The sequence below is a fragment of the Thalia democratica genome, chromosome 6 (genome assembly GCF_965202585.1).
Source record: "Thalia democratica chromosome 6, ktThaDemo2.hap1.1, whole genome shotgun sequence".
NCBI lineage: Eukaryota > Metazoa > Chordata > Thaliacea > Salpida > Salpidae > Thalia > Thalia democratica.
In genome coordinates this window covers 8122311-8143507 of record NC_139170.1, presented here as the reverse complement: position 1 = coordinate 8143507, position 21197 = coordinate 8122311, and the positions used below count along the sequence as shown (strand labels likewise).

The following is a 21197-nucleotide window of genomic DNA, read 5'->3' as shown; positions in this document are numbered from 1 at the left end:
TCACTTAATTTACAAAACTAGTTACTTCCTTAATCGTTTTTTGTGAAACAAGTTTCATTGGAATAAAATCTATAAAATAGTTTTTATTAAACTTTTATGGATAAGGTAATATCAAAAATAAACAAGATGTTACTGATTGAATTAAAAAAAAAAACAGCTATGCAATTATCAAAATGTTATTTATAAACAGAAAGAAAATAAAAAGTTAATTTTAAAACAACGATACATTTATATCCACAGTCACTTAAATGACAAAATAAGTAGTCATAGGTATAAATCGAAATAGCTGTAGTTTGTTTTTAACTTCTAATAAACTCAAAGTAGAAAAACTTTACTAGTTAAATTTAATAAATATTTTCTCATTTAAAACTTAGAAATTGTTTTTTAACTTTTTGTCAATGTTTCAAGAAGTAGGTAGAATTTTATGAAATTGTTTTTCTCGTTTGCAACTTTCATATGCTATGAAAAACAAGATTGCTTTTATAATCTGTTATGTTTATTAAAGGTCACATGTGCCGACAGCTAATTTGTTTATAACTTACCAAGTACATGCAAATATGTTAAAACTGATGTAATATATATATAATTAAATCAATAAAAATGAACAGCATTTTTTATAAATCTAAGTATTTTAAAGCCAAATTATTAAACGTAGCCTTTATTTAAAAATTTATTTATGTTTAACGAGGTTTATCTGAAACAAAAAAATTGACACATTAAAATAATTGTAATGATTAGCAAGCTATGAGTTAAGTCACATACACTTATAGTTAATGTGTAAATTGAGTGGTAAATAGGTAACTAAAAGTATGTAAATTGAGTGGTAAAAAGTTGCTAAAATAGTTATACATACAATGTTAAATCAAACGTTAGGTACTTTTTTAGCACAACCATATTTACTTTCAGTACTTTTTTTAGACTTTTTGAGCAGTATTTAAAGTCTTTAGCTTTAATAACATGTTTTAGATGAACTGCAAAAAACTGACTTTTTACTTTGTTTAACTAAAAATAACATGTATGACAAAAGATTTAACCTTTACACAAAAGTCTGCATAACTTCGGCAAAATATTTAATAAAATACTTTTATTAAACTAATACATTGGCAAAGTTAAACAGTTTTAAATATAACACCTTTAAGAGAAAACAAATATGTTTACAACTTTTTTTAGTATTTCATAAAATTTAAGTAATCAAAGTAGTCAAATAAGTTATATTTTCAAAATATATAAAGCTCAGATATTTAAAAGCTCTTAGAGTGTGAAGTTAAAACAATTACATAAAAAAAAATTGTTCATTGGCTTGTTCAGACAACTTTTACGTAATTAAAATAGTGATTACTTCCTTTGAAGTATGACAACAAATCATGTTTAATAACTGTTTGAAAGTTGAAGACATTTAGTTTTTAGAATGTTTCAAATAAAATTTTATATATTATTTTTATATATTATGATTTTGCAAACAAGGAAACTTTTTAAGCTACTAAACAATGCTTAAAATAAACAAACTTTTAGTAAATTAGTCATCGTTTATATTTAAAGTGGTAATCACGTGTTTTTAACTATTTGTAAACTTATGATAGACAATTTACAAAAGCTGTTTTTATAAAACTTTACTCATGAAAATGTTGCTGTATGTTTTTAAGATTTAAGTAAACATTTTTAAAGTAGTTTAAACATGTTATTACGCTTACTTAATCTCAATGTTTTTACAAACAATCTTGTTTTGGAATGTTGTTTTTGTTTTCGAAGTATGCTAACGTTTAAGAATAACTTTGTTTACTTACTTAACTGTTATCAAATTAATACAAACACTTCGAATATCATGTAGTGTAAAATTTTATAACTAATTGGTTATTAATACAAAAAAAATATTGAAAATAAGTTTTGTAATGTTAGAAGTATGAAAACATAAATTTTCAATGACATAGATCGCTCTAAACTTAAAAAAAAATCTTTTAAGTTTCATGTATTCAGTTAATTAAAACATTTTTTATTTAAGCCTACTCCAAGCAACCATGTGAGCTTGTTTCGTTAAAAAAATTTAAATGAAATGATAAACACGTGAAAACAATATGTTAGATAAAATAGAGGTCTTTGAAGTGTTAACTAATTTAAAAAGTATCACATAAGTAAATAGGTCATATTCAGATTAACTTGAACAGTATCAAGTTCATTAATCAAGTATAAAATACAATAAGAGTAAAACTACTAAAAACAAATTTAGCTATTTCTTGTTCAAATATTTTTAGTGATCTTATTGATATTTAATCACGTACACAGAAAAAACAAAGTTTACTGTCAGTTTTATTAGTCGAAATAAAACGGTAATGCGAAAAACTTAAGCAGTCATTAAAACGTAAAGAATAAGGAAGAAATTTTAAACAATTCAATCTTTAATTTATAAATTAATTTCAATGCTTAACTAAAAAATCACCTACGGCACCAAAAAGTACATATTAAATGGATTAAACTTACAAAATTTTGCTTTGTTACTGCAGTGTGTTTAACAACTAAACAAAAAAAAACAACTCAAGTATGTTTAAAAATTTCTAAACATTGTTTTAGAAACTAATCAAAATAAAATATTCACATAAAACTTATTTTATCCATATTCAACTAAAAACATTATTTAAATGACAGCAAAGTAAAAGAAAATCTTATGGTTTTGTACCTTTGTAAAACAGTAAAAGAAAAGACAACGAAATATTTTGAAAGAAAACTTAATTTTAAGTGGATGGATTTGTAAATGTCAGTGTATGAAGAGCATTATTTTGTTTCTAGTTAAAAAATCGTATGAAAAAAACGTGAACTTAATTTAAGGTACAGTATAGCAAAAAGACACTAAATAAACACCAAAAACTGAGAATACAGAAAAAGACAGGCAATTCGAGTTGTTAGAGCGTTTTTGGTAAGCAAATTATAAGCACTGTAAAATACAAAATCTACAAAAAGTACACTGCAATAACAAATAACACTTTAAAGGAATGTTAGTAGGCTAAGTTTGCATAATTTTATTTTTACTACATTGCAAAGGATAAACATTTGTTTTTTTAAATTTTATAACCTATTGCATTTTGAGTGGTAGACTTTTTATTAGTACTTTATAAAGCAGCAAGGTTAATTATGTTTAATCTTAAGTCTGTTATGGATAGGAATTTAGTTTTTAAAAAATTACAAAACTTGTAATGACAAAACATAATTTAATGGCAATCAAAAAATTATTAATTTGTAAAACTTATTTATTTGAGAACTATCAACTAATTATTTAGTGTAGATATAGTAATATCAACTTATACTAAGTACTAATTAAATTAGAAGTTTATTACAACTTAAGTAAATAGCACTTCTACACTAAACTATATTTATAAATTGTAATAGAATTAGATTAGGTCATAAGTGAAGTATTGAAAACTAGCAAATTTGTTGATATGTTAACAAATTTGCTAGATTTCAATACAAAAGATACTGTCACTTTTATACTGCAAAATAAACATTTTGTATGTTTCAAAACTCTAATTTTAATCTCTTGTTGTGAAAAATAAATTTTGATCTTAATATGTTTGCAATAGTTTGATTTAATCTAGTCTTGAGGTTTAAAAAATATTTAGATATAAAAGTATACAACTAGGTTAACGAATTGAAAACACAATTGGAATTGAAGTTTCTAAATTATATTTATACTGCTGTTATTAACATATGACAAAATACTTTTATAATTTAAGTTTGTAACCCTTATAAATTAAAACAAACCACTACCATTTTTAACCCCAAGGCAAACAAAAGGGTTTTCAAGACATGTCTCATATCATATCTACAAAATAGTCAATGAAATACTAGGGTTAGTATAAAACCAAAATAAATATAAAACCAAAATGTTAAAACAAAATAAATATATCACTTCAAACAAAAAATCATTATGCATGAAAATAGCATAAAATATATTCACTCATGTTTTCAATCGAACAGATGTAAACGAGTGCATTATTGACAACCCGTGTGAAAACGATGCTGTATGTATAAACGAAATTGGTGATATCAGGTGTGAGTGTACCGAAGGTTTCACTGGAAAAACCTGCGCTACTGGTACATTTATTACAAAAAAAATAAATAAATTAACTTAAAACTTTATTTTAGTGGTTTTAAAATTATTTTTGCATGTTAATCACTTACAAAAATTTTTTTTTTTTTAAACTAATACTTTCTCTAAAAATAGTTTATACTAAAATATACGGTTTAAATTCAAACTAAAAACTCAAAAAACACAAACAAACAGACGTTAATGAATGTAAGGAAAATCCTTGCGAGAACGAGTCTCAGTGCAATAATAAATACGGAAGTTACGAATGTACGTGTTTGCCCGGGTACTCGGGAAAAAACTGCGAAATCGGTCAGTAAGATTTTTAATGTTCAGAAAAACTTATTAGAACTGTAACTAAGGTTTTTTATTGAAAAGTAAAGTTTTGAATAAGAAGATAAACTTATAAATTAGGCTTTATTTGAACAGTAAAGTTGCAGTAAGTAGAGACAGTTTTTGCTTTTTAAAAAGGATTAAATTATAAAATTAAATGTAAGTATCACTTTATTTTAACAACAATGTTAACGTTGTTAACCCAAAAAATTAAAACATTTCTATATACTGTTTTTACTAAACACAACTCTGACTAACAGAAGTGAACGAGTGCGAGTTCGGATACTGTCCCGAGGGATCAACCTGCGTGGACGGAATCAACAAGTTTGAGTGCCTCTGCCCCAAGGAAGGATGCACCGCCAAACCCAAGAAGGAAGCTCCAAAGAAGAAGGCTCCTAAGATCAAGGGATAATAATTTGATTGGGGATAAACAATTACTTTTCGATTTTAAATGTATTTTATGGATATGCTAAAATGGGGTAGGTGTCAGAAAAGCACAGCGTCACTTTAGCACGGGGTGACACTTTAGCACGGTGTGACACTTTAGCACGGGGTGACACTTTAGCACGGTGTGACACTTAAGCACGAGGTGACACTTAAGCACGGGGTGACACTTTAGCACGGAGTGACACTTTAGCACGGTGTGACACTTTAGCACGGCGTCACTTTAGCACGGACTGGCACTTTAGCACGGGATGACACTTTAGCACGGCGTCACTTTAGCCGGGAGTGTCACTTTAGCACGGGATGACACTTTAGCACGGCGTCTCTTTAGCACGGGGTGACACTTTAGCACGGAGTGTCACTTTAGCACGGTGTGACACTTTAGAACGGAGTGTCACTTTAGCACGGCTTCACTTTAGCACGGGGTGATACTTTAACACGGAGTGTAACTTTATCACTGATTGATTCTTTTGCACAAAATGATTCTTAAGCACGGAGTGACACTTAAGCGCCATCGATAGTTTTAAGTAACTTAATCAAATACGTGTAAAGTTTGTATTTAATAAAACGTTTAAAAATTAATTTATATAACCAGCATGCTGTTAATTGTGCAATTTAGGCACTCTAAAGTGTGATTTCAAGAAAGTGTGTGTCTTCCAAAATTATTTTTAATAAAAATATTATTTAAGTAAGATGTAAATTGTAAGATAAAGTTTGGCAGTCTTTTCGAACTATATTTAGAAAAATCATTTGTAGGTAGCAAAACGTTAGAAAACATCTTTAGTGGCCTGTATATTTTAAGAAAAACTATACTTATTAACAAAAATAAGTACTGAAAAACAAGAAGTTGGTAAATTAAATGGTAACTAGTTTTAAAAATCCTTAATTATATAAATGTTCTTATAGTGTATTCTTTTTTACTTCTGTTAATAAAATAGTTATACTTTACTTACATTTTATTTAATTACTTTGTTGCTCAGCTGACATGGTTAAAATAACTTTATTTATGTAAAACAATAATAAAAAAATTATGCATAGCACTAAATTTTATTATAAAAACGAAGACAAACGAAATTTACAAATATATACATTTAATCTATATCAAAATTGTATTAAATACCGCGTAGGTATTCAAGTATATTATTATTTTCATTAAAACTTGACACCAGATAAAACAGACGCTCATCTGCTTGTTTGAACCTTATTCTTTTGGGATCTGGTTTTATCCCTGCCAGAAGGTGTTCTAGTCCCATATCCCGAGAATTCTGAGTCGTTTTCAGAATATTTATAAAACTCCACAGATTGGGATGGTTTCCATTTAATACTGCGTACAAAGCTCGATGCGCTGCTTCCGCAATATTGTTCGTTCGATCACTTTTTGTAAGTACTCGTTCGTACTGACTCCACAAAGGAATTGGAAACAATGGCTCACCTCTAGCACCTTTAAGTTTAATTTTTTTTAACCTAAAGTTTATGTACATTTCAAAATATAAACTCATAATTTAAATTCAAAAAGTTACGCTTAAATTTTAAAAAAATATACCAATCAAACATTAACAAATAAAATATTTAATTTTAATATTTACAATTTTATTCTAACAAACTAAAAACTAAATTTAAATAGGCAATAAATTAAAGTGTACTTAACATTAACACAAACTTTTAAATGTATTTAACCTTCAACATAGTAGTGTCGAAACCACTCCAGAACTGTCACTAGTTCTTCAGAAATGTTAGCAATTAAAGCCGGTTAAACGCTAAACCCGCATATATAAAAGTAACAATATCGGCAGATGGTAAAATGCAAACATGAGTACAAACACTTTTGAAACAATCGGCTAAAAATAATCAAATAAAAATTTTACTGATCAAACTTCAAATTGTACTATTTCTTAAAATTTAAAAGAATAGAAAACCTAAATAGACAGAGAAAATTGTAAAATAGTTTTATTTACTTTTGTTGCAGTCTATATATAAATTTTACACATTTACACTTTTATTTAACGTATTTACTAATATACTAGTATTAATTAGTATTTACACTTTACTTACTTTACTTACAAGTTAAATTAAGCTATATTCTTATTAAATAACGTTATAAAAAACCTTGAGCTCGTATATGTTGCTAGGTTTAAACAAGTAGTTTTACGTTTAAAATATGATAGTAAATATTAATATACGTTAGTTAAAATATCTTAATAAAATGATTTGATAGAATTCTTAAAATTATTTTTTTATTGTTATTATTAAGTTGAGGTTTTCCATAGAGTAACTAGTGTAATTCTATATTAAATACAAAGTTTTAGTTGAAGCTTTAACTTGAAACATATTAAAAGTTTGTAGTATTATGTAGCATAGTTTATTTTTATATTTTTCAACATAACATATAAGCATAAACAAATGTGTCATTTCATGCTAAAATGACGCCGTGCGAAAGTGTTACTCCGTGCTAAAGAGACGCCGTGCTAAAGTGTCATCCCGTGCTAAAGTGTCACCCCGTGCTTAAGTGACGCCGTGCTAAAATGTCACCCCGTGCTAAAGTGTTACCCCGTGCTTAAGTGACGCCGTGCTAAAGTGTCACCCCGTGCTAAAGTGTCACACCGTGCTAAAGTGACACCGTGCTAAAGTGTCACCCCGTGCTAAAGTGACACTCCGTGCTAAAGTGTCACACCATGCTAAAGTGTCACACCGTGCTAAAGTGTCACACCGTGCTAAAGTGTCACCCCGTGCTAAAGTGTCACACCGTGCTAAAGTGTCATCCCGTGCTAAAGTGTCACACCGTGCTAAAGTGTCACCCGTGCTTTTCTGACCCGTTCCCGCTAAAATGTACTCTTACTATGTATTCATAATGTAAATAAACTAAAACTTATGAATAAACTGTTTTTTATAAACTAATGTTTTGTCTTTTCAAAAAACAGTGCTAAACTATACTGAAAGATAAGCTACACTAAGACAAAGTATTTTTTACACATTTATTTTTCTACTTAAAATTGCTAAAAACTTTTATGTGGAAAATTAAAAAAAGCATGGATTGGTAAAAAATATGTTAAAAGTTTTTGATGATAGAAAAAAATGTTGATTGAGGATATTTAATTCTTTTAAAGTTAAAAGACTAGTATCAAATACTTTTTTTAAGGAAAACGAGAATTAAAATAGTTTGTTTTTGTACTGTTATAGTTAAACTTAAAAATAATTGTACATCAAAAAAAAACAAAGTAATGTAGTAACAATTTTAATACAACATCTATTGATTACGCCTATTTTTTTAAGGTTTTTTGTTTATGATACATTATTTGAAACTACAAGTTATAGAAAATTAAAAGGTTGCATTAATGTATATAATTTGTTATTGATGTACTAAATTTGTAATAAAAAGGCTTTTCAAAAAATTAACAAAATAAAAAAATTCTTCCAAAATTTTACAATACAAAAATTAATGTAATATAGTTGTACAGTAATCTATTATTAAAAGTTGGAGAATCAGTTTAAATTTTTAATTGAATTTTTGTGTACTACAACACAAACTTACTCTTTAATTTTATTTTTACAAAAGCCTATGTATCAACAAAATAAAGTTTTTAAAGTAGATGTAAAAGAATGTAAAACAAAAGTTAGTTTTAAATCAAAAGTAGTGCAGAATCTAAACTAGCATTATTATTAAACGTATAAGTAACAAATTAAAAACAAATAAAGATTATACGAATTCCGATCACTTAGTTTTTGTTTAGTCAGTTTACTTGTAATATTACCAACACTTTTTAGTACATAAGCAAAGATTTGTAGGATAAACTAAGTCATAATATGGAAACAACTGAGCGCAAAAAAAATTAAAATGTTTTAAATTTTGGTCTGATTTACGACTTTAGAACTTTAAATTTATGGTTTGTAAGAGCTAAAGAAGTATCATCGAGTGTAAGTATATACACTTAAAAAGACATGCATAGACAGACAGAAGAAATAATCTAAACAAACGGTACGAACTCTTTTATTCCTGCCCACACTTCCGAAAACTCCACTTCAAAACTTAAATTACTCGTAATACAGGTTTTATGCATGCTTTTTAATTTTTGTAACTATAATTTTCTTAAAGTTAATTTTTTTTTTTCTAAATTATTCAAGCAAAATTTTCAAGTTTTGGTAACTATTACAAGCACAAAACTACTTAAATTTACAATATTCAAGTCACAGTAAAATTTAGCTTGATTAAAATGCATCTTAACTTAAGCCCACTTATTATTATTAACCTTATTCTTATTTATTTGTGTTGTTCTTTGATTTTTAAATTTAACTAGAATTTAAACTTTGCCAAAAATTCAAACTTAGTACCATAATTTAACTTGTTTTGTTTTAAGGTAAAAATTTGTTTTAACTGTAAGCTTTCATATAAAGCATTAGAGCGGGAATTTTAATTTTAATAACGATTAAAAGCACAAGATTGTTCAAATTTTCAATAATTACGTCACAATTAAAATAAGCTACATCAATTTCAATTAAATTTTAAGCTCATTTCAATAACTACACTTTTGCTTAAGCAATGTTTAGTCTGTAAATTATCTAGAAGAAAAAAGAAAGCTACATACAGCTTTGATTATTATCATTATTGTTCTTATATTGATTTTAAAACTTAGCTAAAATTTAAACTTCTTCTAAAACTCAGTCTTAATATTAAAATTTGATTTGTTTAGTTTCTTACGTAAAAATTTTCAGTAATAATTTGTTTTTATTTTAATTTAATTGTTTAAATGCTATTTTCCATGACTGTCACATATCTTTTTTTAGAATTATTTAAGCACTGACGAGGTCTTTGACCGAAACTTAGTTTGCAAAATAAATTTTTGAAAGAATAAATATAAGACATGCATAGTTTTAAACATCCAACTATTTTTTAAATGGTGTTTTAATACGTTTGAAAATAACAAAGAGAATATAACAGGTTGTTTTTGTTCATAACTAACTACCCATAAATAAACTGCTAGCTATAAATAACGATTAAATTAAGCACCTGTCTTTATAAGTTTTTGTGATTAGTTGGTTCGTGAAATGTTAATAAAGCTATAACTTCTCCCTGCAAGTTTTGTTTTAGCATTGTGTTTTTATTCTTTCAAAAACAAAACTTAATTTCTGCCAGTATCTGTGCATACTATATTTTTTTTACAAACTATATTTCGAACGGAAATACTATTAACACAAAAAAAACTTAAAGTCCTTGTATTTTAACTAAGTATTGTTTTTATATCTAAACTTCAGCACTTACTCACTTTGTTTTGAAGATACATATGTTTTTATTTTCTTCCAAAAACTCTATATATGTATATATAATGTAGTATTTAATTAAAACAATGCTCATATGTATTTTACTAACTATTGTCTAGTTTTTCGATTAAGTACGAAAGATAAATGTAAAAACAGAATACTAACTTATAAAACAACACGTTTTGATTTTAGAATACACTATAAGTTTTTTTCATATAAAAAGATTTGAACTACTAAAATAATTTTATCCCGACGTGTTGCTAGGCTTTATTTAAAAAAAGTTTTATAAATTAACAAGTAAAATAAAGTTTTAATCAGGAAAAAACAAATTGATTAAAACTAATTGATTTGTTGATTAACGCCGAATAATTTCACCTAATTTACAAAATTAATTACATCCTTAACTGTTTTTTGTGAAACAAGTTTCATTGGTATAAAATCTATAAATTAGTTTTTATTAAACTTTTATGGATAAGGTAATATCAAAAATAAACAAGATGTTACTGATTGAATTAAAAAAAAAAGCTATGCAATTATTAAAAAGTTATTTACAAACAGAAAGAAAATAAAAAGTTAATTTTAAAACAACGATAAATTTATATCCACAGTCACTTAAATGACAAAAAAAGTAGTCATAGGTCAAAATCAAAATAGCAGTAGTTTGTTTTTAACTTCTAATAAACTCAAAGTAGAAAAAATTTACTAGTTAAATTTAATAAATATTTTCTCTTTTAAAACTTAGAAATTGTTTTTAGCTTTTATTGAATGTTTCAAGAAGTAGGTAGAATTTTATGAAAGTGTTTTTCTCGTTTGCAACTTTCATATGCTATGAAAAACAAGATTGCTTTTATAAGCTGTTATGTTTGTAAAAGGTCACAAATGTAAACAGCTAACTTGTTTATAACTTGCGAAGTACATGCAAATATGTTACAACTGATGTAATATATATATATTAAATCAATAAAAATGAACAGCATTTTTTATAAATCTAAATATTTAAAAGTCAAGTTATTAAACGTAGCCTTTATTTAAAAATTTATTTATGTTTAACGAGGTTTATCTGAAACAAAAAAAATATAACACATTAAAATAATTGTAATGATTAGCAAGCTATGAGTTAAGTCACATACACTTATAGTTGATATGTAAATTGAGTGGTAAAAAGGTAACTAAAACAGTTACTCACACAATGTTAAACCAAACGTAAGGTATTTTTTTTTGCATAACCATATTTACTTTTAGTACTTTTTTTAGACTTTTTGAGCAGTATTTAAAGTCTTTAGCGTTAATAACATGTTTTAAATGAACTGCAAAAAACTGACTTTTTACTTTGTTTAACTAAAAATAACATGCATGACAATAGATTTAACCTTTACACAAAAGTCTGCATAACTACGGCAAAATATTTAATAAAATACTTTAATTAAACTAATACATTGGCAAAGTTAAACAGTTTTAAATATAACACCTTTAAGAGAAAACAAATATGTTTACAATTTTTTTTAGTATTTAATAAAATTTAAGTAATCAAAGTAGTCAAATAAGTTAAATTTTGTGCTCAAATATTTAAAAGCTCTTAGAGTGTAAACTTAAAACAATTACATAAAAAAAGTTGTTCATTGGCTTGTTCAGACAACTTTTACGTAATTAAAAAAGTGATTACTTCCTTTGAAGTATGACAACAAATCATGTTTAATAACTGGTTGAATGTTTCAAATAAAATTTTATATATTATGATTTTGTAAACAAGGAAACTTTTTAAGCTACTAAACAATGCTTAAAATAAACAAACTTTTAGTAAATTAGTCATCGTTTATATTTAAAGTGGTAATCACGTGTTTTAAACTGTTTTTAAACTTATGATAGACAATTTACAAAAGCTGTTTTTATAAAACTTTACTCATGAAAATGTTGCTGTATGTTTTTAAGATTTAAGTAAACATTTTTAAAGTAGTTTAAACATGTTATTACGCTTACTTAATCTCAATGTTTATACAAACAATCTTGTTTTGGAATGTTGTTGTTGTTTCAAAGTATGCTAACGTGTAAGAATAACTTTGTTTACTTACTTAGCTGTTATCAAATTAATACAAACACTTCGAATATCATGTAGTGTAAAATTTTATAACTAATTGGTTATTAATACAAAAAAAATATTGAAAATTAATTCTGTAAAGTTAGAAGTATGAAAACATAAATTTTCAATGACATAGATTGCTCTGAACTTAAAAAAAAACTTTACTTTTAAGTTTCATGTATTAAGTTAATTAAAACACTTTTTGTTTGAGCTTATTCCAAGCAACCATGTGAGCTTATTTCGTTAAAAAAAGAATATAGAACTAAATAATAAACACGTGCAAAAAAATATGTCAGATAACAGATAATAGAGGTAAAAAAAGTCTTAATTATAACAATAAATAACTAATAAGTAAATTGATTATATTCAAATTAAGTTGAACAGTATAAAGTTTATTAATCACGTATAAAACACATTAAGAGTAAAACAACTAAAAACAAGTTTAGCTATTTCTAATTCAAATATTTTTAGTGATCTTATTAATATTTAATCACGTACACAGAAAAAACAAAACTTTACTGTCAGTTTTATTAGTCGAAATAAAAGGTTAATGGAAAAAATTAAAGCAGTCGTTTATTACGTAAAGAACAAGGAAGAAATTTTAAACAATTTCAATCTTTAATTTATAAATTAATTTAAAATCTTAACTAAATTATCACCTAGGGCACCAAAAAGTACATATTAAATGGATTAAACTTACAAAATTTTGCTTTAGTACTGCAGTGTGTTTAACAATTAAACTAAAAAAAACAACTTAAGTATGCTTAAAAATTACTAAACATTGTTTTAGAAACTAATCAAAATAAAATATTCACATAAAAACTTATTTCATCCATATTTAACTAAAAACATTATTTAAATGACAGCATATTAAAAGAAAATCTTATGGTTTTGTACCTCACATATGTAAAACAGTAAAAGAAAAGACAACGAAATATTTTGAAAGAAAACTTAATTTTAAGTGGATGGATTTTTAAATGTCAGTGTATGAAGAGCATTTTTTTGTTTCTAGTTAAAAAATGGTATGAAAAAAACGTGAACTTAATTCAAGGTACAGTATAGCAGAAAGACACTAAATAAACACCATAAATTGAGAATACAGAAAAATACAGGCAATTCGAGTTATAATAGAGCGTTTTTGGTAAGCAAATTATAAGCACTGTAAAATACAACATCTACAAAAAGTACACTGCAATAAAAAATTTTTTTAAGGAATGTTAGTAGGCTAAGTTTGCATAAAAATTTATTTTTACTACATTGCAAAGGATAAGCATTTGTTTTTTTTGAATTTTATAACCTATTGAATTTTGAGTGTTAGACTTTTTATTAGTACGTAATAAAGCAGCAAGATTAATTATGTTTAAGCTTAAATCTGTTATGGATAGTAATTTAGTTTTGAAAAAGTATACAAAACTTGTAAAGACAAAATAAAATTTAGTGGCAATCAAAAATTTTTAATTTGTAAAACTTATTTATTTGAGAAGTATCAACTAACTATATAGTGTAGATATAGTAATATCAACTGATAATAAGAACTAATTAAATTAGTAGTTTTTTACAACTTAAGTAAATAGCACTTCTACATTATTCTATTTATAAGTTTTAACAGATTTAGAATGCCTCATAAGGGGAGTATTGAAAGCTAGCCAACTTGTTTAATAAATATAATGTCATTTTTATACTGCTAAGTAAACATTTTGTAACTTTTAAAACTCTATTTTAATCTCTTGTTGTGAAAAATAAATTTTGATCTTAATATGCTTGCAATAGTTTAATTTAATCTAGTCCTGAGGTTTAAAAAATATTTAGATAAAAGTATACAACCAAGTTAACGAATTAAAAAGCAATTGGAATTAAAATTTCTGAACTAAATTTATAATAGGCTGTTATTAACATATGACAAAATACTTTTGTAATTTAAGTTTGTTACCCTTATGAGTTAAAATTAACCACTAACATTTTCAAACCCTAAGGCAAACAAAAAGGTTTTTAAGATATATCTCATATCTACAACAGATTAAAGGAGTCACTGAAATACTAGGGTTAGTATAAAACCAAAATAAAGTTATCAAATTATAATAGTTATTAGAAAGTTGTTAACAGATTATTTTACTGCGTTCATAAGTTAGTCATAAACTTCAACTTACTTTTCTAACTTTTAGTAAAATTTTAGCAACTTAGTTTAATGTGGAAAACAATTACTTATATATTTTTAACTAAGAAACTTTCAACAGTACGGTAGTAATATTAATATTTTAGGCTGAAAATTATATAACATAAATGACTTAGATGCAGTATCATATAACAACTAGTCTAATTTATTACCAGTCTAACTAAAAATGATAACTTTGTAATTAACTTATTACTCATATTAAACTAAAACCGTTTTTGTAGTCAATCATAACCTAGATAATTTACACTTGTGTATGACATCTAAATATAAAACCATTGACAACTCGTTCAAAAACAGTCTAAAGTACAATTATGACAACTATAACAAATATCACACTTGATGTTGGTTCTAAGTTCACAAAGCAATTTAATTGACATAATAACTACATATTGAAAAGAGCAACTTTTATCGTTGTATAATCCTCGACACTCAACTTTGCCTTGTAAGCCTGCTTCTGCAGAAACTTCAGACAGGTGTTTCTCCCAATTTTTAGTTCACGCATGTTGTGCAAGAAATTGGGGAGTTTCCCTAAAACGTTCTGATATTTTGTGTCGCCTTGTGATTCGATGTAGTCGTCATGGAAACACGCCTCCCAAAACGCCATCGACTTCCATATTAAATGGTTCTGCAGCAGCTCTATCAAATGGTGCTTCCTTCCCGCGCTTTCTCCCTCGTACTCGCACGCTTCGATAATTTCGTCACGCTCGAATGATTTATCATCATGGTCGAGTGATTTTCTCTTCGCTTGCATCAGGTCTCGGATCCACATCTTGAACTTGAAGTTGACGGTTCTCGGAGATCCTCCTTCGTAATGATCGTTGTATTTCTGAACCTGAGGTACAAAAATACAATGTATTTAAAGTGTATAAGGTTATACATTCAGAATTTATTTGTAACGAGTGCTGCTTATAACTGACTTTACTTTGTTAAGTAACAAGATAAAATATATATACACAGATAAAACCAACTTGGTAAAAAAGGGTCTTAAACTAAAAAATAAATAACAGTAATATAAATATTTATTTTAGTTAAACTTGTTGTAAAAAGTAATTATAATTTTTAAACTTTTATGCCTGTAACAAATAATTGTTATACTTAAGTACAAGAATTTTACTATATTCTTAAAAGTCTACTAAATAACATTTTTCCTTAAACAAAGTTTTCTAAGCTAAAAAAAAAACTTTAAATATAAACAGTTTTGGATTAAATAAAGAAAACATAAAACATTAAAAAATGATATTAGATTCATGTCAAAAGAAATAGTTTTTGAATCTTTTTACATATCAAAACAAACCTCATCTTCGTTATCCAACATATCAATTTCAAACTCGTGAGGAGTGATCTTTACACATTCAACTTTCGACTCTGTATAAAAAGTGAAAGCCATATTCATCAGGCACTTTGCAACCTGAAAAACAGATATTTTAGTTTGTTCTGATAATAAAAGATCTGCAAAAATAGTAAAATGTGATACAAAAATCGATTTAATTCTGACAACAGATGCAAGTGTTTATTTAAATTTTAACATTTGGAAATATGATTGTATCCAAGGGTTTTGAAGACTATTAGAAAATAATGCAACAAATGAAGAATACATCCTTATTTATTTATTTATCATGTTTTAAATCACCTCATAATCCTTCTTTTCATGGCACTCGAACAGTAATAACGAGAAAATCCTCATCAGCTCCAAAAACACATTTTCGCTCCTAAGTTTCAAGTTCCTCCTTTGTTGCAGCAAATCGGAAAACTGCTTTCGGAATTCCCCTATTGAGCAGAGTTTTCCGAATTCTTCCTTTTCGCCCACTGTGAGGGATTTAGAAGGGTGGAGAATTTTGTCTAGGTAGGTCTGGACTGTTGTCTCTATCATTGCGTTTTCTAAAAAATTTAAAATTATGTAATAAACTTTATTTAGTTTTGTAAGAGATCAGTTTAAACCAGGGTTTCCCAAACATTTTTTTCAAAAAGCCCACTTTAAAGAAGTTTCAAAAGCTTTGGCCCCCTCCAAAAAGATTACTTAAAAAAATAATATTTAAAAAATGTTTTTGTTTTGCTCTTCAACTTCAACTCCAGAATAATTAGTGTAAGTTTCAAATTGTGACCTGATTGCTCCTCTGTGGCCACTTGGCCCACTTTAGGAAATTCTGGTTAAACTAATTGTTTTAAACATTACCAACTTTTGAAAAAGTTGAAAGTTTTGTATTTTTTTAACTAAGCAAGTAAACTTCTTAAATAAAAGTTTATAGAATTATTAAGAACAAAAATGTTTGCAATGCTCAAACAAAAAACTTAAATGTTTTATTTTTATAATAAAAAAATTACTTTTTATCATTTCATGAGTTTAAATTATACCTAAATCAATCTAACTAAAATAAAAAACTTACATAAATTCGGTTAATCGTTGGAAAAACTCTCTGTTGATTTACTTACTTTCGTTTCTAGAACTATTTCAAACTTGTCAAACATTTTTTTAATTACAACAATAACTTATGTAATTTATTTAAAAAAAAATAAGTTGTTGAGCTTTCAATTAAATTCAAACTATGTTTTTGTTAAAAATTATCAGTATTTAACTTTAAACTGCTGTATTAAAAGCTGTTAAATTTTCTATTATCTAACTACTAAATCACTCTACTTAAAACTGAAATAGCATAAAAAATACATTATCTTTTTGTTGTATAAAGATAAGCTATACATTTATATTTATAACAAAACAACTACTTTACAAGAAATTTTTCTGGGTTTTTTATAAATTAACTTAAAAAAATCCTCTTTTAAACAATTTTTTAATCTTTTAAGAAATTAAAAATAGCCTTTTCTATATAAATTATGTGATTATTTTATATCCATTTTTAAGCTTATTTTTATTATCTTGTTAAGTACTGACAACTAATTTTTTCTAAATGTTTCGTATAAAACATTTTTGAATTTTTATCTTTTTTGTTGTACATCTCTGATTAAAATTTGTTAAAATGTATTGAATTGATTATATCTACATTTGTTTGAGAGTTTTTTTATGTTTAGAAGTAAAAAAAACTTGTGACGCAGTGAAAATATGGCATGTGAGCTGAGCAATTAACCTAGTTAAGTTTTTATTAAATAGTAACCCTTTTTTGAATTTATTTAAATGCTCAACGAATAAGTTGGTAGTAAAAGTATTGGTGTTGTCACAAGTTATTTTCATTATAGAATAAAAAAAAACTTAGTTCTTTAAGTAAAAACTGCTACAGCTGATATCTTAAATATAACATTATCTAGCACTCAAAATAGGCTAAAAATACAATTTAATGAGACATAAATGAACTTTTCTTGGGAGTTTAATGTTTAAAAAATATATGTATATATAACTGTTCAAAATATAGTTTTAATTGTTTGCTAACAAAAGATCCTAGTAAAGTAACTTCACTGGAATATAAATAAAAACAAATTATACAGTAATCTTCCTTTATTCTACCAACATATGTTTCTGTGTGTCAACTGTGTTGACACACAGACTGTCTGTGTTGAAGTGTGTTGATTCGTTGACACACAGAAACATATGTTGGTAGAATAAAGGAAGATTACTGTATAATTTGTTTTTATATGTATATATATAAATATATTAATATTTATTCAATATTATATCTTAAACAACAGTTGTAATAACTTTTTTATATAGTAACTTTTTAATAATATTTTTCTGTGTTGATATAAGTTGATAAAATTAGCACGCCCACACAATATAGTAATTCAACAAAATGTAAGTTTTTTTGCAAATCTAAGTAAGTTTGTAAGAAAATGTGGCTCAATAAGTTATTTAAATTGAAAAAACAACATTAAGAAATTCAAAAAACCTAGGACTGAATGGAAAATTAACTATGAAATGTTCCTAAAAAATGCATTAGACTTGTCACTATTTTCAGAACTATTATTATCAATATTTTCAACCTATAAAATAAAGATATTTTCAATCCAGAAAAGTATCTTTTTTAGTTTAACAATACTTAATTTGACAAACTAATGACAATTTTCAACTGTGTAACATATTACTCGAAAAGCAACCAAGTCTACAATAAACTATAATTTTCTCTAAACTAGGAAAATAAGTTTATTTAGATAGTGTTAACAGCAAAATCTAGTTTATTTTTTAAATTTAAGTTCAAAGACATTTTAAAAATTTCAAATATTGCTGTTGTTGTTAGTTTTTGAAAAATCACTGTTGCTACGTTTATAAAGTTCAGTAGCATTTTAAACAAAACTGCAAATTGACTATAATTTGAATGTTTAAACTAAAAATTATAACTTACTTTTAAAAGAATACAATAACTGTAACTTACTTTAACGATGAAGAAAATTTTCTTAAGTTATTTTAATTATCTAGATTTATCATTAGCATAATTAAAACACTTACATTCACTCAGTTGAACTTCTCAATTAAGAATCCAAGGAACTTCCAACTTGGTAATTATTTTAACTGCAATGTTAAATATGAATTACTACTAAGTCTTAAAACCAAAATTATATTATTAGTTATCTTTTGTAAAATTATTTTTTTGTTTAAGTTCTATCATTTATCATATGGTTTTCCTTTGATTTAATAATTTTTTTTTAATGATCTTACTTTTAAAATAATTACCTAAATAAAAATTTTTTACTCAAAATACTTCCAACACTATAACTTTTAGACTAACCTCAATCCCTTACATAAATTGTTAAATACCTTAATTGTATACACTTAATGTTAATGTTATACTCTTACCCTTAACTAACATTTAGTATTAATGGTTTCAACTCATGTTCTTTAACCTAGATAGTTACAACAGTGCTCAATAATAACTCTTAATTTTTTTAAACTTTGTATCACCACTTTTAAAACAAATTTGAAAATAATTAATATTTCAAATAACTTTATAGTTTCTAAACCCGATTTTTACAACTCAAAACTTAAATATTATTTCCAATTAAAAGCATTTAAAACATCTCAATTTTAATTGTGTTGAATAAGTTATTTTCAAACTTTAAATATATTTCAAGCCAGAAAATTTTGTTTGGTGGTCTTTGGGTTGCCCACCTCTTTAAAAGGTGATGTCAAAAACTAAAGTGTAATCAAGAATTAAGTTTATTAATTCCAGTTTTCAAAGCTAAAAAATATGTTATAAATTTATCAAACCTTCAACTTTTAAACTTGTTCAATTACCATAACATTTTAAATAAAGTATAAAAGGAATTTTTTATTATAAAACTGTATAGCAAACAAACTTACATATGAACTCGTTTTATATTTAGGCATTACAAAACTATTATAAAGCCTGAAAAAAAATGTATTAGTAGTATATGAAATTTTTAAACTTCTATTTATGATGTGTTCAATAAGGTAGAAATATTTATTATTGAAAATATTTTTTTAGTTTGAAACTAAATACTTCGAATTATTTACCTAATATTTGAAAGAATTTAACTGCATTAGACTATTACAATACTGATTCGAAAAATAAAAATTAACACAATTAAAAGTAAATTTGATAAAATAAGGTGAAGTTTATGATTGTGAACTTGCTAGTTTTTACTCAAAGTAAATACATATAAGTTGTTTTTTACACATTGTTTAATTCTTAAACTATTTTTTATAGCAAGTTTTAATTGAAAAATTAAATAAAATATTTAAATGATTTATTTTAGTTTGTTGCAATACAACTCTGAAAATAAACCAAGTTTTGTCTGTGTTTACCATACAATTACAAAATTATGGTTTCTAAAGAAGGAACACAGTAAATGTTTTTACAGGTTTTTTAAACAAAAAACTTACAAAAATAAGTATAAAACTTAAGTAGGTAAGCCTTACAGCACTTTAATGCAGTGGTCCCTGGTTGAAAAAAAGGAACTATTCTAATGTGCTTAGGTTAACATAGTTTTTCGTTATTTTCTTGTACAAAAAAATAAAGGCAATAAACTATTTGTTAAACATAACACAAAAAAATTTAAAAGATCTTTTTAAAAACAAAATATACAACTAGTTGAAAAGAAATTTTGAATGGGACCGTGGGCTGCATTTTTCTGACCCTTGCCTTAATAAAACAGATTATATATATATGGTTAACTTTTTATTAGGTGTCATGTCTATATGGGACACGTTCAAAATCCACCTGCAATCAAAATCCACCCAGTCAAATTCAAGAACTGCTTACCAATCAAGGGTAAGGGTTAAGAGTAACAGTGATAGTGAAAAGAAAATAAACATTAATAAAAAAAATCCAAGAAATGTATAAAATTGATTAATAAATAAACAAAAAATTAATAATTTGGGTAGATTTGAACAAGGGTGGATTTTGATAGTATACCTACCATCTGTATAACTATTTTCATGACTTTAAAATATAATCATTATTTTGACCACTAAAGTTAAAGTAGCCAGTCAAGCTAAATTTTATAACTTATAGTTGGTTGTGTAATATAAAGTAATAGGTTATAAAGTTGTGATATAAAAGTTTTGAAATAAAAACATAACTTGATTATCAAACAAGCAGCCGTGTTTATCACAAATTATCAAAAATATAAGTCAGAATTTGGTAGAAAGCAGAATAATTATGTAATAAAAGAGTTTAAATTTGCTTTCTTTGTATTAGTCTTTATTAAGATAAAATCACTACACAGTTTGCTAGCCTCTGGTGTAAAAAAAAAACAATATTTTACTATACCAGATTTACTTTTATACTAATTTTTTACATAAGAAGGTATTTTTAAAGGTTTATTTTAAAAATTTTTACTTTAAAAGCTAGCTGTATAGCTAGTCTAAGTGACCAAAACTAGTATGAGTCACTCTAAACTATCCAATTTTTATTTAAATATCCAAGAAAATGATAAAC

The 21197-nt window shown here is 25.6% G+C and overlaps 1 protein-coding gene across 1 annotated transcript; it reads right to left on the bottom strand.

Annotated features, from left to right (window-relative positions):
* Window positions 1-13806: 13806 nt before the first annotated feature.
* LOC145838527 (uncharacterized protein KIAA0513-like) lies at window positions 13807-19644 on the bottom strand. Its single transcript, XM_082946139.1, has 5 exons — window positions 19598-19644; window positions 18746-18808; window positions 15986-16233; window positions 15650-15763; window positions 13807-15187 (listed from the first exon to the last, which is right to left on the bottom strand). The coding sequence occupies exons 3-5, from the start codon at window positions 16223-16225 to the stop codon at window positions 14738-14740; spliced, it is 804 nt and encodes a 267-aa protein (XP_082802265.1). The 5' UTR covers window positions 16226-16233; window positions 18746-18808; window positions 19598-19644; the 3' UTR covers window positions 13807-14737.
* Between the last annotated feature and the right edge of the window lie 1553 nt (window positions 19645-21197).

Coding starts and splice junctions, on each gene's coding strand:
- LOC145838527 (XM_082946139.1), bottom strand. CDS start 16,225: ATGATAGAGACAACAGTCCAGACCTACCTAGACAAAATTCTCCACCCT. Junction 15,764..15,985: donor ATGAAAAGAAGGATTATGAG/GTGATTTAAAAC, acceptor TCTGTTTTTCAG/GTTGCAAAGTGCCTGATGAA. Junction 15,188..15,649: donor TGTTGGATAACGAAGATGAG/GTTTGTTTTGAT, acceptor TTTGTACCTCAG/GTTCAGAAATACAACGATCA.